Here is an 18,588-nt window from a genome sequence, read left to right on the forward strand (position 1 = left end):
GGAAGTTCCTGTAGCTCCGCTGACTGACCTTTTCAATGCATCTCTAGTCTGGAGTGGTACCGGAGGACTGGAGAAGGGCGGATGTGGTCCCTCTCCACAAAAGTGGAAGTAAGGAAGAAGTAGAGAATTACAGGCTGGTAAGTCTGACTTCTGTGGTAAGCAAATTAATGGAAACGCTTTTAAAACAGAGAATGGTCAAGTTTCTGTAATCCTGTGAATTACAGGACTGGAGGCAACATGGATTCACTAGAGATAGGTCTTGTCAGACAAATCTGATCAATTTCTTTGACTGGGTGACCAGAGAATTGGATAGAGGATGTGCGCTAGATGTGGGGTATTTAGATTTTAGCAAAGCCTTTGACAGTGTTCCACTCAGACATCTAATAAATAAACTGAGTGCCCTTGGGGTGGGTCCCAAAGTGACGGGCTGGGTCAGGATCTGGTTGAGTGGAAGGCGACAGAGGGTACTGATCAATGGAGATCACTCTGAGGAAAAGGATGTTACCAATGGTGTGCCTCAAGGTTCTGTTCTTGTTAGCATATTTATAAAATTCTTTTCTAGAATGTTGCCTGAGTAAGACCTGGGCTTCAGTGTCTCTCTCTCTTATATTTTTCGTTTTTAGTTCTATTTAGTTTTATTTTGTTGGTTTCTACTTTATTTTATTCCTTTCATCTACCTTATTCATAGTTTTACAGGGTTCTGTACTTTTTTCTTTTAATTTTCACTTGGGTGAGTCAGAAAACATCTTGGATAGCAGGAGTTTGACAGTTATAGAATCACAGCATAACTGTCTACTAACCTAAAGGCCTGGAACGGTTCATTTTCAGCAGAAGCCCTTCCTACTTGTGTGTGGTGACTGGAGATCGCTGTGGGGAGATCGTTGCTGGAGGCGGAACCAGTGGAGGCATGGTTAGCTAGGATGCAGCGGCTGGTGGTTGCCTAGGATGGAGCAGCGTCTGCTCTCTCATTGGGGAGGGGCTGATGGTGTCTCCGGATCCATGGAGTGGGACCGTGCCGTGGACTCCTCCTCCTGGTTGTCCGATGGAGGCAGAGTGCTGTATTCTTCAGGAGCTGCCCATGAGCATCCGCTGCCCAATGAGAGCAGTGTAACCCGGCGCTGGATTGCTCTATCTCTGTGCTTCTTCCGCCTGGAAGCGATGAGTCAGGGCTGCAACAGCTGGAAAGCCCAAGCTGATATCTGTCCCGTCTGGACTTTTGACGTTGGAATTATTTAAAATATGCTAAGGCAACAGAACTGCTTCAGGAAATTGGACTTCTGCCAGACTTATTTGATTTTGTTTTTCAATTTTTCCTTCCAGTATATGAATTATTTTAAATATTATTCCATTGTTTTTACCCCTATTCTTTTTATTAACTGAATTCTATTGTTTAACGGTTCCTCCCTTCTATTCCTTTTTACATATTACTTTAATTAATTTAGATGATGCACCTATCTGTAAAGTTAGGAATTTCTATGAAATATTCTACATACTTCTCTCCTCTCCACTCCTTCCTGCCCTCCATAGTCCTCCCTACCCTCTTCTAACCCCTTCCTCTGTAATGTCGCCTAGAGCTTGTATAGGTATGTGTGACGCACAAATGGAATAAATAAATGATATCGCTGAAGGGTTGTTGGTTAAGATCTGCCTCTTTGCGGATGATACCAAAATCTGCAATAGAGTAGACATGCCAGATGGTGTGAATAACATGAAGAAAGACCTGGTGAAGCTTGAAGAATGGCAGCTAAAATTTAATGCTAAGAAATGCAAGGACATGCATTTGGGCTGCAAAAACCAGAGGGAACAGTAGTTTACGGGGTGAAGAACTTATGTGCATGATGGAACAGCGGCACATGGGTGTGATTGTATGTGATGATCTTAAGGAGGTTAAACAGGTTGAAAAGTTGACGGCGAAAGCTAGAAGGATGCTAGGTTGCATAGGGAGAGGTATGGCTAGTAGGAAAAAGGAGGTATTGATACCTCTATATAAGACTCTGGTGAGACCTCATTTAGAATATTGTGTACAATTCTGGAGGCCGCACCTTCAAAAAGATATAAAAAGGATAGAGTTGGTCCAGAGGAAGGCTACTAAAATGGTGTGTGGTCTTCGTGATAAGGCTTATGGGGACAGACTTAAAGATCTCAATCTGTATACTTTGGAGGAAAGGTGGGAGAGGGGAGATACGATAGAGACATTTAAATACCTACGTAATGTAAATGTGCATGAGTCGAGTCTCTTTCATTTGAAAGGAAACGCTTCAATGAGAGGGCATAGGATGAAGTTAAGAGGTGATAGGCTCCAGAGTAATCTGAGGAAATACTTTTTTACAAAAAGGGTAGTAGATGCGTGGAACAGTCTCCCGGAAGAGGTGGTGGAAACAGAGACTGTGTCTGAATTCAAGAGGGCCTGTGATAGGCACGTGGGATCTCTCAGAGAGAGAAAGAGATAATGGTTACTGATGGGCCATTTGGCCTTTATCTGCCATCATTTTTCTATGAATACTGACAAAGATGGACCTATTGTGTATTCCTTCAGTGATGGCGAGATTGCTGAAATGGTGTTAAATAAAGAAAAGCTTAAGGACATTAGTGATGATGAAGACTGAACACTGGAGAAAAAATTCCTATAGAAGATATAATGAAAATATGTGACCAGTTAATAGTTGCCATGGAACAACTTGCATTTATCAGTGAGCATGAGATTATGGCAGTCTACTCGATCAAGGAGAGACTACTGAAACAGAAACCTTTGCTAATTAGACAGATGACACTGAAAGAAATTAATAAAGATTGCCACTTTTCCAGTACTAACGTCAAATAGCCGAATACAAACAGTCAAAATTGTCATGCATCATCTTCTATGAAAGACTATTAGGGGCATTTTCAAAACTGCAAAATGTCCAAACACCCAAATATGTCACCTCTTGGATGTTTTTCTCGCTAAGCCAAACATCCATACTAAACAATACACCTATCTCTAGAATAGCAGCATCTGGTATAGGGAAGCCAAGCAGACCATAACACAGGTGAAGTAGCCATGTGGGTGGGCTAGTGCACAGTTCTTCAACTGCCGGTCCGCAGGAAATTTTTGCCGGTCCGTGCAGGGCCGGCAAGATCAACATCTGAAGTCTGCGCTGGGCCGGAGAGATCTTGGGGAGCCTCTGACAGTGGCTTTCTCCCCTCTCTGCAGCTCTCCTTTACTTCCCAGCGCAGCGATACACAAAGGCAGCGACCCAACAAAGGACCCGAGGCTGCCTTCCTGAATCGCTGCGCTGGGAAGTAAGAAGAGCTGCTGGGAGGGGAGAAAGCCACTATCAGAAGCTGTTGGGCAAGGGAAAAAAAGGGACAGCTGCTACTGGAGAGGGAGAAGGAGAAGGAGAGATGCTTCTGGGAGGGAAGGAGGGAAAGGAATCTGGGAAGCTGCTGGGCAAGGAAAAAAAAGGGACAGCTGCTATTGGAGAGGGAGAAGGAGAAGGAGAGATGCTTCTGAGAGGGGAGGAGGGAAAGGAATCTGGGAAGCTGCTGGGCAAGGAAAAAAAGGGACAGCTGCTACTGGAGAGGGAGAAGGAAAGATGCTTCTGGGAGGGGAGGAGGGAAATGAATCTGGGAAGCTGCTGGGCAAGGAAAAAAAGGGACAGCTGCTACTGGAGAGGGAGAAGGAGTGATGCTGCTGGGAAGGGAGGAGGGAAATGAATCTGGGAAGCTGCTGGGCAAGGGAAAAAAAGGGACAGTTGCTACTGGACCTGGAGGGAAGAAGAAGGAGAGATGCTGCTGGGAGGGAAGAATGGAAAGGAGTCTGGGAAGCTGCTGGGCAAGGGAAAAAAAGGGACAGCTGCTACTGGAGAGGAAGAAGGAGAGATGCTTCTGGGAGGGGAGGAGGGAAAGGAATCTGGGAAGCTGCTGGGCAAGGAAAAAAAGGGACAGCTGCTACTGGAGAGGGAAGGAGGGAAATGAATCTGGGAAGCTGCTGGGCAAGGGAAAAAAAGGGACAGTTGCTACTGGACCTGGAGGGAAGGAGAAGGAGAGATGCTGTTGGGAGGGGAGGAGGGAAAGGAGTCTGGGAAGCTGCTGGGCAAGGGAAAAAAGGGACAGCTGCTACTGGATCTGGAGGGAAGGAGAAGGAGAGATGCTGCTGGGAGGGGAGAATGGAAAGGAGTCTGGGAAGCTGCTGGGCAAGGGAAAAAAAGGGACAGCTGCTACTGGAGAGGAAGAAGGAGAGATGCTTCTGGGAGGGGAAGAGGGAAAGGAATCTGGGAAACTGCTGGGCAAGGGTAAAAAAGGGACGGCTGCTACTGGAGAGGGAGAAGAAGAGATGCTGCTGGGAGGGGAGGAAGGGAAGAGAGTTACTGCTGGACAGGAGGAGGAGGGAAGGGAGAATGAAAAAAGGAAGGAAACAGCTGGCAGAGAGATTAGAGGAGGGGAAGGGGAGACACAGGCATGAGAAAGTAGAGAGATTGATGATAGGAAGGGGTCAGCAGAAAAATAAGCAGAGAGGGACAACGATGATAGATCTGGTATAGGAGAGATAAAAATGAAGAGAGCAGTGAAGCTGGAATGAATCATGTAAAAAGGAGAGAGGAGGCACAAGCTGGATGGAAAGGGGAGAGGGGCATAGAAAGAAGACAGATACCATATGGAAGGGGGAGAGGACAGACAGTGGATGGAAGGGGCGGATGCTGGATCGAAGAGACAGAGAGGGCAGACGCTGGAAGGAAGAGAGGAAGAGAGTGAAAAGAAGATTGAAAGCAGAAACCAGAGACGACAAAAGATAGAAAAAAATAATTTTATTTCTATTTTGTGATTAGAATATATCAGATTTGAAATATATATCCTGCTAGAGCTGGTGTTAGACATAACTGGGGACTGCAAAACCCAGGCAGTGCTTCTTTAGCTTCCAGCTGGCTTAGGGCGCTCTCTGACCAGGGGGCAGTTGCCCTAGTTGCACTCCCCTAAAACTATTCCTGTCATATGTGACTGCAGTATTCTGTTAGCATGATATTTCTGTGTAGCATTCTGTAATAATTTGGCTTGTTCAGTTTTCTTGATAGTAGAGGGGATTTATGTGAAGCGGAGGGGAGACAGGGGTTTTGTTGGTCCTTGCTCTGAATTATTTGTATTTATAAAATGACAATTGTAGAGAATATTGTTTCTTTTTATACTTTAATAAAATACATTCAATATAAAATCATAAGTGAGGCTTGTGTGGATGGGATCAGATGATTTGTGGGGACCGAGCTCGCGGAGATGGGGCGGAAACGGGGTTTTTAAATTTTAGTCCTAGTAGTTTGCCGGTCCACAAAATAATTCTTTTTTTTTCTGCCGGTCCACGGGTGTAAAAAGGTTGAAGAACACTGGGCTAGTGAACCACAGAAAGGACCTAGGCCTATAAGTCACTCTAACCATTATATTTATGGTGGAATCTATGAGCCCTCTAAAACTCACCAAAACCCTACTATACTATATATCTCTTCCCTGAAGAAGCCCTTTTTCTGGGAACGTCATCGCTCCTCCTAAACTTACTTGCTCCACTTCATCAATGACGCTGAAACCGTGGATTGAAGACAAAGTTTTATTTTTATTTTTCTTTCCAGCTTATGATTTATCTTTAATCTTATCTATTGTTTTGCCTTTTGTCTTTGTTTTGTTCTATTTTCTATCATTTAAATTTCTCCAGAATTCTACTGTTCAACGGTTCCCCCTTCTGCATCTATTCCTTTCTCTCCTCTCTTCTACCTTCCAAAGTATTTAGATCAATGCTGTCTTTTTAAAATGTTTATTTTTATTTTTCCTCTATCTCTACTTTTCACTTCTCTATTACCCTCCAGGTAATAGAGCCTTCGGGACAGTAAGGGAATTTTTCAAGTACCTTTCTTATTTTTAATCTTAATGTATATTTTCTGTAAACCGCTTAGAACTTAACGGATGTAGCAGTATATAAGAAATAAATTACATTACATATACTGCTATATAGGTACCACCTGCAGCAATAAGGGCGGTAGACAGGTGGGTAAAGTAGGTTTTGGGGGAGTTCTGGAGGGCTCACCATACATTATAAGTGAGTTCTGGTGAGATGTACATCTGACATCTTTTAGGTGAATAGAGGGCTCACCATACATTATAAGTGAGTTCTGGTGAGATGTACATCTGACATCCTTTAGGTGAATTTCAGTGCCCTCTATGGTGCTCTACTGCTACGTCCATATGGCCAGTCCATTACAATGCTAGCCCCTCCCATGTCTAAATGATGCCAATTTGGAAGCTTCTGACTTGGATAGTTTTGTGGTCAAAAATGGGGTATAGGTGGTCTAGATGTCCTGGCAGCCAACATATCCTATTAAAAAAAAAAATTTGAACGTCCAGTTTGAAAATGGCCATTTTTTGGCCTTCAAATCTGGATGTTTTGCTGGAAACGTTCAAATCAGACATTCTATTTGAAAATGGCCCTCTATGTCTAAATGAAAAAAAAAAAAAGAATCATTGAAAACTATTTATGCTAATATTATAAAACCAATTTATGCTAATATTTTAAAATCAATGGGAGGAGGTGTTTTTTCACCCTGAGAGTGGTTGGACTCTGGGGCGCACTACCGGAGGTTGTGGTGGGAGCGGATGGCATGGCTGGTTTGGGGAGGGGTTTGGATGGTTTCCTGGAGGAGGAGTCCATGGTCTGTTGTTGGGACAGACATGGGGGAGGCCACCTCTTGCCCTGGATCAGTATGGTGTGGAATGTTGCTACTCTTTGGGGTTCCGGAATCTTTTGCTACTCTTTGGGATTGTGCATTTTCGGTCCCTTTTACAAAGCTGTGGTAGCAGCTTTGTAAAAGGGGCCCTTTGTGAATAGTGTGACTCTTTCCTCAGTCATGTATACACTTTCCATAAACAACATAGTGCTTGTTCATCAGCTGTTGTCAATGTTGGAAAATTACTGGAGTGTGCAATCCTATTTTTTTTTTATATCTGTTCTACATGAAAATTTGAGGCAGGGACATGTCAACCAGTGCAGGCAAGTTTGTGTTTAAAGTGCTTGAAGTGTCTAATGTTTGCCTTATTCTGAAATAAAAAAAGATTTTGGTATGCAGGCAGATTGATAGGCTCAAGAGCGATAAATCCCGGGACCGCATGGTATCCATCCGAGGGTCATCAAGGAACTGAAAGGGACCATAGCTGAACTGCTTCAACTAATAGCCAATGTGTCGATCAAAATGGGAAAGATTCCGGAGGACTGGAAGGTGGCGAATGTTACGCCGATCTTCAAAAAAGGTTCAAGGGGAGACCCGGGAAACTACAGACCGGTGAGTCTGACCTCGGTACCGGGAAAGATGGTGGAGGGGCTGATAAAGGACTGCATCATTGATCACCTTGATGGACACGGTCTGATGAGGACCAGCCAGCATGGTTTCAGCAAAGGCAGATCTTGTTTGACAAACTTGCTGCACTTCTTCGAGGGAGTGAACAGGCAGATAGACAAGGGCGACCTGGTTGACATTATATATTTGGACTTTCAGAAGGCATTCGACAAGGTTCCGCATGAATGACTACTTCGGAAAATTGCGAGCCATGGAATCGAGGGTGAAATACTCATACGGATTAAAAACTGGCAGGAGCATAGGAAACGGAGAGTGGGGGTAAATGGACAATACTCGGACTAGAAGAGCATCACCAGTGGGGTGGCGCAGGGCTCGGTGCTTGGACCCATGCTCTTCAACATCTTTATAAATGATCTGGACATAGGTACGACAAGCGAGGTGATTAAATTTGCAGACGATACGAAGTTATTCAGAGTAGTGAAGATGCAGGGCGATTGTGAAGATCTGCAACATGACATAATCAGGCTCGAGGAATGGGCATCGACATGGCAGATGAGGTTCAATGTGGACAAATGTAAAGTGATGCATGTCGGTAACAAAAATCTCATGCACGAATACAGGATGTCTGGGGCGTTACTTGGAGAGACCTCCCAGGAAAGGGACTTAGGAATTCTGATCGACAAGTCGATGAAGCCGTCCGCGCAATGTGTGGTGGCGGTGAAAAGGGTGAACAGAATGCTAGGAGTGATAAAGAAGGGGATCACAAACAGATTGGAGAAGGTTATCATGCCGCTGTACCGGGCCATGGTGCGCCCTCACCATACATGAAGGAGGACATGGTACTACTCAAGAGGGTCCAGAGATGAGCATCTAAGATGGTTAAGGCATTGGAGGAGCTGCTGTACAGCGAAAGATTAGAGAAACTGTGCCTCTTCTCCCTTGAACAGAGGAGACTGAGAGGGGACATGATCAAAACATTCAAGGTACTGAAGGGGATAGACTTAGTAGATAAGAACAGGTTGTTCACCCTCTCCAAAGTAGGGAGAGCGAGAGGGCACTCTCTAAAGTTGAAAGGAGATAGATTCCGTACAAAGGTAAGGAAGTTCTTCACCCAGAGTGGTGGAAAACTGGAACGCTCTTCCGGAGTCTGTCATAGGGGAAAACACCCTCCAGGGATTCAAGACAAAGCTAGACAAGTTCCTGCTGAACAGAACGTACACTAAGGCTAGTCTTAGTTAGGGCGCTGGTCTTTGACCAGAGAGCTGCCGCATGAGCGGACTGCTGAGCATGATGGACCACTGATTTGACCCAGCAGCGGCAATTCTTATGTTCTTATGTTAACATTATCATTCCAAAAAGTGAAAAATTCCAAAAACCGAAATATGCCTGATCCCAAGGATTTTGGATAAAAGATCTTGTATCTGTACTTCAAAATTTACATTTTCCAGTATAGCAGCTTTTATCACTAACAATTTATTCAAAACCATTTTCAGGAACAGTTTCACAGTAACTGCCAGACAACACATGCTGTTAGATGGGAAGCCACATGATTTGATGGCTACAACATACTTATAAAGCAGCATTTCATAACCTACTTTTCAAATATAAGCTATGGTGAGAGGCACACTGCTCTCTGAAGCAATAAGGAAAAATTAGTTCTTACCTGTTAATTTTCTTTCCTTTAGTCCAACAGATCAATCCAGAGACAAGTAGGTTATGCCCAACTACCAATAGATGGAGATAAGAGAGAATACTAGAGTTTTGCCATAAAAGATACTGTGTAGCTGCCTCACCTTCAGTATTTTCAACAATAAAGCAGTGAGAGACAATGGGACACAAGAAAAATCTCCTTCCTCTGAAACAAAATGGAGACAAGTGGAAACTGTGGCCAACCAACCAAAACAAGCCAACTGACTTATTTTCCCTGCATCTCTGTGGAAAATGGCATCTGCAATGAGACAGATCTAAATACTCAGATGAAAACAACTTATACACAAACATGCAGCCAAAGAATCCAAGGGCAGACCTCTGGATTGATCTGTTGGGACCAAAGAAAATTATCATCAGGTAAGAACTAATTTTTCCTTTCATTAAGTCCCAAAGATCAATACAGAGCCAAATGGGATATACCAAAGCAATCCACAAGTGGAGTAACATAGTAAATGATCCATCCAGTCTGCCCTGTAATCACATGCATTACAATTTCATGATTAAATTAAAATGTCTTTTTTTTTAATTCTTTTTTTTGTTATTTCTGGGCCATAGACCTTATAAGTCTACCTGGTATTGTCCTTAGGTTCCAACTACTGGAGTTACTATTGAAGCTCACGCCAGCCATGTCAATCCCTATAACAAACCGTAGATTTTAAGATGCAAAGCAGCACATAATGGTCACTAAAACATAAAGCTAAGTGGCAAAAGAAGCAGCCAGAGATTATAAGAAGAGCTCCCACTAGTCAAGACGAGCACTGAATAGCAGGTGCTTGAGAGTAGAGAATGACACGGAGAAAAAATTTGTCCCCGTCTTTGCCCCGTCCCTGTAAACCATCTGATCCCATCTGCACAAGCCTCCAATAGTTTTATACTTAACTAATTTTATTAGTATAAAAAGAAAGCACAGTAACTTACCGTAACAGGTGTTATCCAGGGACAGCAGGCAGATACCGATCTGTAGAGCCCCACAAGGCTCACCTCTCTCTCCTATCCTTTTCAACATTTATATGTCCTCCCTCAAACTCCTCCATCTCTCCCACCTTGAAACACTTTACACTTTACGCAGATGACATCTTTGTCCTCCTTGAGAACCTCACCAACCTCTCTGCGAACATATCCTCATGTATATCAAACCTTCAATCCTGGGCCCACACTGTGCAGATGAAACTGAACGAATCCAAAACTAAACTTCTCTGGCTCGGCCCAAAATTGGACCAACTGCCCACCGCCATCCTTCTGTCCTCTGGCCCCACTCTGCATCTTGAATACTCAAGTAAAATTCTGGGAGTCATCATTGACTCTACACTTTCCTTCAATGATCACCTCAACTCCCTAATAAAAAAATGTTTCTTCAGCCTTCACATGAGAACCTGTTTCCATCAAAAACATTTTGCCGTCCTTGTCCAATCCACCATCCTTTCCAGACTGGACTATTGCAACTCACGCGGCGGCCCATCAGGTCCAGGACTGTATAGTGATCCTCTATCTATACCCCTCTATCCCCTTTTCATTCAGGAAGTTATCTAATCCCTTCTTGAACCCCAATACCGTACTCTGTCCTATGACACCCTCTGGAAGCGCATTCCCGGTGTCTAACACCCTTTGGGTGAAGAAGAACTTCCTAGCATTGGTTCTGATTCTGCCCCTCTTAATTTTTCTGAATGCCCTCTCGACTTCTTGAAATTCAAAGTGCTTTTGAGTATCTAAATAACTGATAAATTTAGGCAAAAGAGCAATGAGGAACTCAAAATAAGTGATAAAATGGAAATTGTAATTAAGGACTTTAGAGGACATCATGGCATTTTGATAGATACAACGTCTGAATTTGTCCATAATTTTCCCTTCCCTTCTAGGAGGAACGGTAGCATAAACCTTGGAAAGATGGGACCTTTTCAAGGATGACTCCACAAGAAGGGATTGGTGAGATAACTGTGAATTCTCAAATCCTTTGCAATGGAGAGTTTTATATCTGGAGTCTAATTTGCCTGGAATAGCTGGAATTGCATAAGGAGTCTCCAGGCATCTGGTAAAAGTCTGAGACAAAAGCTTGTGAAGAGGAAGCTTAAATGACTCTGCCGGAGGTTGAGGAAGATGCATGACTTTGGAGATGCTCCTTAGAATATTTGGAACCAGCATCCAATTGAAGGTCCAAGTCAATAGCCATCTGACGAAGAAAAGAGGAGAAAGATAGCTGCTCCGTCAATGCCTTGCCTCGAGAAGGACTCGTGGTCGTCGAGGCAGCCTGGGTCGAAGATGAAGCTTCGGCAGGAAAAAAGGCATCAAAAGAATAGGGAGACTTGGACGAAGCAATCGAAAAAGAAATACAGCGATTTGTGAAGAAAAAGAACACAAACCGCGGTAAGAGAAGGCACGAAGTAAGTAAGTTGAACGCAGAGAGTCAAAGATGGACTTCTCGGCTCCACGGAAAAATGAGAACTGAGGAGACGCGCCCTGTGCTGGGCAGGAAGGCACTCGCGCATGCGCGGTGCGGCTGCTTAAAACTTCTAGTTTCTACAAGCAAGTCTGCTTGCGAGGCTTCCGCATCGGGGCTCCATCGATGACGTCACCCATATGTGAGAATAGGCTGCCTGGGATAATTTAATTTACTTTGAACTAACATCACACAAACCAAGAAGCCTACATATGCAGCATCGAAGATGCTTTTCGATTTTTGCACCACTAATTTGAAAATTAAAAAAATAATTAATGCTGTCCAACAATATAAGAATGCTAAAAAAGTGGCAGAAGATTTTCATCAGGCTATTTTTTTATTTTAAATTACACAAGAAAGGCACCTCACCTCTTCAGAGAAGGTCTGCAGCTGGTCTTTGGAGTACACGTACTGCCAAATGCGCTCCATGTCGTTCCAGTCTTTTACTATCCCATGCTCCATGGGGTATCGGATGGAAAGAAGGCCTCTGTGCTCCTAAACAGACCACATATGTTGCTCATTTACTCGAGACACAGGCTCTCTTTAGTAACAATCAATCTGCTGTCTCATCTAGATTTCTCACTCTTCTCTTACAGGAGCCTTGAATTTTTATTATTCACTATTACAGTATTTCTAAATATAAGATATTTAATATTTACTCATTATTCAATATTTACTCTTTTCTCATCAAGTTTATTTAGTTTCTTTGATTAACTCGCATAGGATTCATCTTGTGAATAACATGAAGAGGCAGAATATAAAAAAAATATATATTAAAAACAAAGTAAAACAGCAAACACTATCTTTCCTGGGTCCACACTGTTTTACATGCAGTTCTAGATACCGCAAGTGCTCCCAAGCTATTTAGCACTGGATGTAATGTGGTGCCTGTGTGATAAATGCAGGGTGTCCCCCCTGAATTTACTGCTCTGGCACACTTACGTTGGCATTAATCATTTAAGTGCAAAACTTAATACACTTTAGTAAAATAATCCGATTTTTGAGTTGGTGATTTTACCTCATTAACCAAATACATGGAATGAGAAGCAATAGAAAACATATTTTGAGCCTTGGATGGGTTAAACCATCTTTTTCACATATATATTATTTAAAGGCACAATCCTAATGATGATACTAAACATTTATGGTAACAGTTTTCATCCTACGAGATGCATTGCTGGGGGTTATTTGGAATTTCTGGTCAATGTTCTTACCTCTGCCTTTGGTCCAATAAAGATATCCCCTTCTAAAGCACCAGCCATAACCCGAATGTGTTTTGGTCTTCCCACACTGAAATAGATTAGATCTCATTAGTACTTCAGTGCCTCTTTTTAGGTCTTCCCAAGTTTGGAATATCTTGCTCTTCATCAGGCCAGGAATGTAAAAGAAATAAATATTGGGATCCATATTCAAAGCAAATTAAACCAGCCATTTCCTTTAGTTACAGCACATGAATCCAGTGACTTGTGGGCTGTAACCATCTATCAGCAGATAGAGGACAACAGAACTGAACTGAGTCTTATAGGATGGGGTGCTTCTTAATCAGCCAGTATGTCTCACAACAAAGCAGAAGCCAATTAGCTTAAAAACATTTCTCCTTCTAAGATTAATCCTAGTATTCCTGAGGCCTGTTGGAAGCAATGTGGGGCACAAGGGTCATCTGAACATATTTGGTGGACCTACCCCAAGGTGGGTTTATTCTGGGATATGGTTCTCTCAATAATATCAAATATTTGTGGAATGCTTATTGTTAAACAGGTGGGGTGTGCTTTGTTAAATGAAACTTGATGGAGTACCTTCTAAGTTTGCTAAACTTATAGCGACTCTAGTTACAGCAGCTCACTTGGTGCTGATAGTGGCATGGCGCCAAGTATCGACTCCATCTCAAGCACAAGTAGTACAAAAAATGGATTATGTCTTTTGTATGTGTAAATTGATGGCTATGAAATATCATAGACTGGGAAGGTTTTTGCAGCAGTTGAACCCATATATTACTTGGTATGAATGTAGGGAATTGGTTATGTAAAATTGCCTATTTCTACTTGCCTTTCACAGAACTTCTGAGGTGGGGGAGGGGGGAGGGGATGGTCTGGTAGTTTCTGGTACTGTATTGATGTGTATGAAAGCCTTGTTTCCAAGAGTCATGTTACAGCTGTTTTTTTGCAGTATTTGTTTATCTTTGTTGGTTAAAAGAAAAAAATTTCAATAAAGAAATTATTAAAAAACAACATTTCTCCTTCCTCAGAACTGGAAATTGAACATTATATGATTCAGAACCAACAATAGCAATGTGTATAATGACATAATAGAGAAACAAATGAGAACAGCAGCACAAAAAGGTGGTCAGAATGGCAAAACTCATTGGTGACCTTAAGGTTTTATATTTATTGGCATTTGATGAATTGCCTTTCATTGGGGAATTACAAGGTGATGTATTTTCCCTGTCTGTCCCAATGAGCTCAAAATATAACTGTGTTACCTGGGGCAGTAGAGGGCTAGGTGACTTGCCCAGGGAAACAAGAAGCCGTGCTGGGATCAAACCTATAACCTCAGGGTGCTAAGGCAGCAGCAATAACCACTAGGCCAATCCTCCCTGAAGAAGTATCAAGTAAACGTAATAAATCAAAGTCTTTCCCAGAGTCTTTATTTGTGAAGGATAGGAGAAATAATGACTGGTTGACGTGAAAAGAAGAAACCACCTTGACCAAGGTAGCATCTGAGTCAGACATGTGGTGTTGAGCTCTGATACTCAGGCATCTTATCTGCATTTATGGGGCTTTTCCTGTTTGTCCTTGGGGAAAAGGAAGGAGAAAACCAAGGGCTTCTTGGCTGGCTCTGGAGGCAGCCTTAACTCCAACTCCAAGCAGACAACGTTGGAGAGATTTGGTATTTGCTCACAGAAAGAGAGAGTACACTTACTTTGATCAGGTTGACTGGAATAGCATCTGACCGCAGCATGGAGGGAGCAACATTGAGCCCTCTTTTGTGCACAGCCCCTCCTAGACCTGGAAGTGTTTCAGCGCTAGCTGCACAGGGAAGAAAATATTTGTCAGAGGTATCAAGATTTTTGGCTGCAGGAAGGGTGCCAGCTGCCATATCCTCCCCAGAATTTATGAGATCGCTATAAGGCAGATTGGCATGGAATCAACACCTTCCAGGTACTGCTTCCTTTGGCCTTAGTGAACTTCAGAAACTGGCTATGGTGACCATTCCCTTCAAATTGTTTACAAATCTTTTGGAAATGAGTTGAAAGAAAATTTCAGACTATCTCAAGATCTGGGGCAACAGACCACTCGAATGGATGCACTGGAAGAAGAGTTAAAGCAATTGCAGTCTTTTTTCAGTGACTATTAGAGAGAGAAATATTCTAACTCGTAAGTTAGAATATTTGAACAATCATATCAGGAGGAACAATTTGAAATTCCTTAACTTTCCCAAGTCTCCTTTGATTCCAGTTTAGATATGCTTAGGAAATATTTTCAGAAGATTTAGGGGATTTCGGCTGAGTGTTTTCCACCTATTGTTAGAGCCCAATATTTGTCTGGTATCTCAAGAAGTTTCACTGATAGATCTCAATCTGGGTTAAATCTCATTGAATTTTTCAAAAGCTCATTGGAAGTTATTACAGAATGCACTACTTTGTTAATGACATTTGCTCTAGAACTGGATAGAAATCATTTCTGACATATGGGTGCAGTTTTTGGGGGTTCTAAAATTCAGATTTTTCGTGATATGTGACACTCAGAAAAAAATGGAGGGAATTCTTGTCCTTAAGGCCTAGAGTTCTCTCACTGGGTGGATCTTTTGTTTTAAAATTTTCCTGTAGATGTTTAATATCGATAAATGCAGTTAATTATGGTATATTTTCTTTGAACCTAAGAAATTGCTAGAATTCATTGTTTCGAAAAAAGGAGAAAGAGGTATCTTTGAATGAATCCACATAGTAGGTGTTTTATCTCTCGTCTGCCTCATTAAGGGTTCCTTTTACAAAGCTGCGGTAGAGGTTTCTACTGTGGGATAGTGAGGTAAATGCTCCGATACTCATACGAATTCTATGACTGTCAGAGCATTTACCTTGCTGGCTCGCAGTAGAAACCTCCACTGCAGCTTTGTAAAAGCCAGTGTTAAGTTATCAGAGTAGAGTGTATTTTGGATTTTCCAGCTTCCAGAACATCTCTGTCTGGAACCTTGATAGGTTTTCTGAGATGAGACCTCCTAAGGCATACTGGCAAAAATGTTGGGACCTCTGAAAGGAGCTCTGGTTCTGGCTTCTAGCCATAGTAACATAGTAGATAATGGCAGATAAAGACCCGAATGGTCCATCCAGTCTACCCACCCTGATTCAATTTAAATTTTTTAAAAAAATTTTCTTAGCTATTTCTGGGCAAGAATCCAAAGCTTTACCCAGTACTGTGCTTGAGTTCCAACTGCTGAAATCTCCCCCAAACGGCCATATACAGATACAGACCGTGCAAGTCTGCCCAGTACTGGTCTTAGTTCAATATTTAATATTATTTTCTGATTCTAGATCCTGTGTGTTCATCCCAGGCTTCTTTGAACTCTATCACCATTTTCCTCTCCACCACCTCTCTCGGAAACGCATTCCAGGCATCCACCACCTTCTCCGTAAAGTAGAATTTCCTAACATTGCTCTTGAATCTAACACCCCTCAACCTCAAATTATGTCCTCTGGTTTTACCATTTTCCTTTCTCTGGAAAAGATTTTGTTCTACGTTAATATCCTTCAAGTATTTGAACGTCTGAATCATAACTCCCCTGTCCTTCCTTTCCTCTAGAGCAGGGCTGCCCAAGTCCGGTCCTCAAGATCTACTGGCAGGCCAGGTTTTCAGGATATCCACAATGAATATGCATGAGATAGATTTGCCTGCACTGCCTTCTTGGTATGCAAATCTCTCTCATGCATGTTCATTCTAGATATCCTGAAAACCTGGCCCGCCAGTAGATCTCGAGGACCGGACTTCGGCAGCTCTGCTCTAGGGTATACATATTCAGGGCTTTCAGTCTCTCCTCATACATCTTCTGACACAAGCCTCCTATCATTTTTGTTGCCCTCCTCTGGACCGCTTCAAGTCTTCTTAAGTCTTTTGCCAGAGGTCTGCTTTCCAGTAAGGACGTGAGACAACGACCTTGCACATTAGCCATAAGATCATCCAGGACTTTGCCAAAAAGCAAGTCCCCTGAAGGGGAGCCTTAGAGGTTGAATCACCTGTCCATTGTCTGGATCCACAGCATGCGTTGGGTGGAGATGGAATAAGCGGAGACTCTCACCATGACTAATTATATCATAAAGTGTGTCAGCCACATAGTCCACCCCTGCCAGCACAAGCTGAAGTAATGGCTCAGCTGCTGTCATATCCAAGGTTTGCAGTCATGAATGGTAGGCATGTGCAACAAAAGAAGCAGTTGACGCTGCCTTAACTACTACGGCCAAGGCCTCAAAACTGCCTTCTGAGGATCATATCTACTCTATGGTCCTGTGTATCCTTCATCACAGCTCCTCCCTCACTGGGTAAGAAAGTGCCACTGTCACCTGTGCCACTAGGGACTCTTAACTCTGGCATAGCAAACATTTGCTTAATTCTTGATCCATGGGATACAGCATTTGCCCCTTTGAGGGAGCCTTCTGGGACCTCCCAGGGCTCTGCAACCAGGAGTTTCATGTCTGGGTGCCATGGAAAGGCATGGGCTGAGACTGGACCTCACTCAAAAGGGAACATTGAGATGACTGGAGCTGAGGCGGATATATCTTGAGCTCACGAAGAGATTCAGTAATAATGTATGGCAGGTCTGAAGAATTGAACAGACACCATATGGAAGGATCCATTCCTGTGTCCACAGCTGGAACTCCACCCTGATCTTCAACTTAGAAGGCCGGATCTGAACTTTTGTCCCCTGAATCCCTGTCTGACTGACAGTCAAGGAGGAGCTCTGTTCTCATAGAAGAAACGCTCTTAGAATTCTTAGAGATGTGTGATGAGTGTCACTCTTCAGAGAACCTAATTGTGTATTTTGGCCACGTGCATACGCCTGCCAGAGCAGATTAATGAACTCTGGGGTAAAGGCCTTAGTAGGCAATTCTTCCCCTTCAGATGGGAGGAGATACCTCTACTTGTATACGCCAGTTAATTTGGTGCACCATGCCAATGTTGTGGGGCTCCTGGGGAAATGTTCACTCCCTAACAGCGGCCTCTTTGGAGCTGAATGTGAAGTTTCCGCCTCCCTGCTTTGCTTGACTGCCCATCCTTCGCAAACAAGGCATGATATAGAGTCAGAGGATTCCATCCTTGGTACTTTGGAAGCAAAACAAGGTGTTTGGAGAAGTTTGATATCTCAGAAAAAAAAAAAGTCAGGAAAATCAAAGATAGTGCCACTGGCAAATTTCAGAGCTGAAAAAACAGCTTAAAATTACCTCAGGGCTGATCAAAATCCTCAAAAATCAGGATTTTAGTAGAGAAGGACCAGGGCTCCAGCTATAGAAACAGTTAAAAACAGCTTTTGAAGATCCCCCTCCCCCCAACAGGCTGTCACAGCCTTACTCACAGACCATGTGCTGGGGAAATGATGCTGCTGCTGCCTGCTTCAGCTTCTCTCAGGACCTCTGCTTCCACTCAGCCACTTCGTTGGAATCTTTGGACTGCCGGACTAACCCTCAAAATCCCAGACCTCTCACGAAAAAGGGTTGGGAGGGGTAGATAAAATGCAGCCAGCGCTATAAGCACCCCAAAGGAACACTATTAATGCCTAAACAGCCTGCCTTTCAGCCCTTGACCAAGTCAAAGGGGTGAGTAAACCCTGGGCTCCACTAATCTTCAGCTGGCTGAAACAGGTCCCTGAAGGATACACCTGTTAGCTACAGATTTAAAATCTGCTCCTATTTACACAGGCAGAGTAGACCCTTATCAAAAGGAATCTCTGAATGAACAGAGTACCCTAAAGTTCAGCATACCATTCCTATTGCACTGGAAAGTTAAATATTAGTTTTCCTGATGTATTTATTATTACTTGCTCCCTGATGTTCTTCTCTTCTCAAAGCTCCGGCCACGGTCAGCTGTTGGCCACATGCAGGAACTTGACAGGCAATTTAATGGGGCACTCACAAAAATAGCATACTGTTGT

At 43.1% G+C, this 18,588-nt stretch overlaps 1 protein-coding gene across 9 annotated transcripts in view; it reads right to left on the bottom strand.

The window, feature by feature from the left end:
- The window catches only part of ACTR1A (actin related protein 1A), a 108,952-nt gene that overhangs the window by 58,511 nt on the left and 31,853 nt on the right, over positions 1-18,588 (bottom strand). For 8 of the 9 annotated variants that reach the window (XM_033940105.1, XM_033940111.1, XM_033940107.1 and 5 more), the window contains 2 exons: positions 12,666-12,741; positions 11,821-11,946 (listed from right to left, as the gene is read on the bottom strand). In XM_033940105.1, the coding sequence (XP_033795996.1) occupies positions 11,821-11,946; positions 12,666-12,741 (202 nt within the window). Of the gene's footprint in view, positions 1-11,820; positions 11,947-12,665; positions 12,742-14,370; positions 14,478-18,588 lie in introns of all 9 variants that reach the window. The other variant, XM_033940110.1, reaches the window with a different exon arrangement.

This window comes from Geotrypetes seraphini, chromosome 4, assembly GCF_902459505.1.
Source record: "Geotrypetes seraphini chromosome 4, aGeoSer1.1, whole genome shotgun sequence".
Taxonomy (NCBI): domain Eukaryota; kingdom Metazoa; phylum Chordata; class Amphibia; order Gymnophiona; family Dermophiidae; genus Geotrypetes; species Geotrypetes seraphini.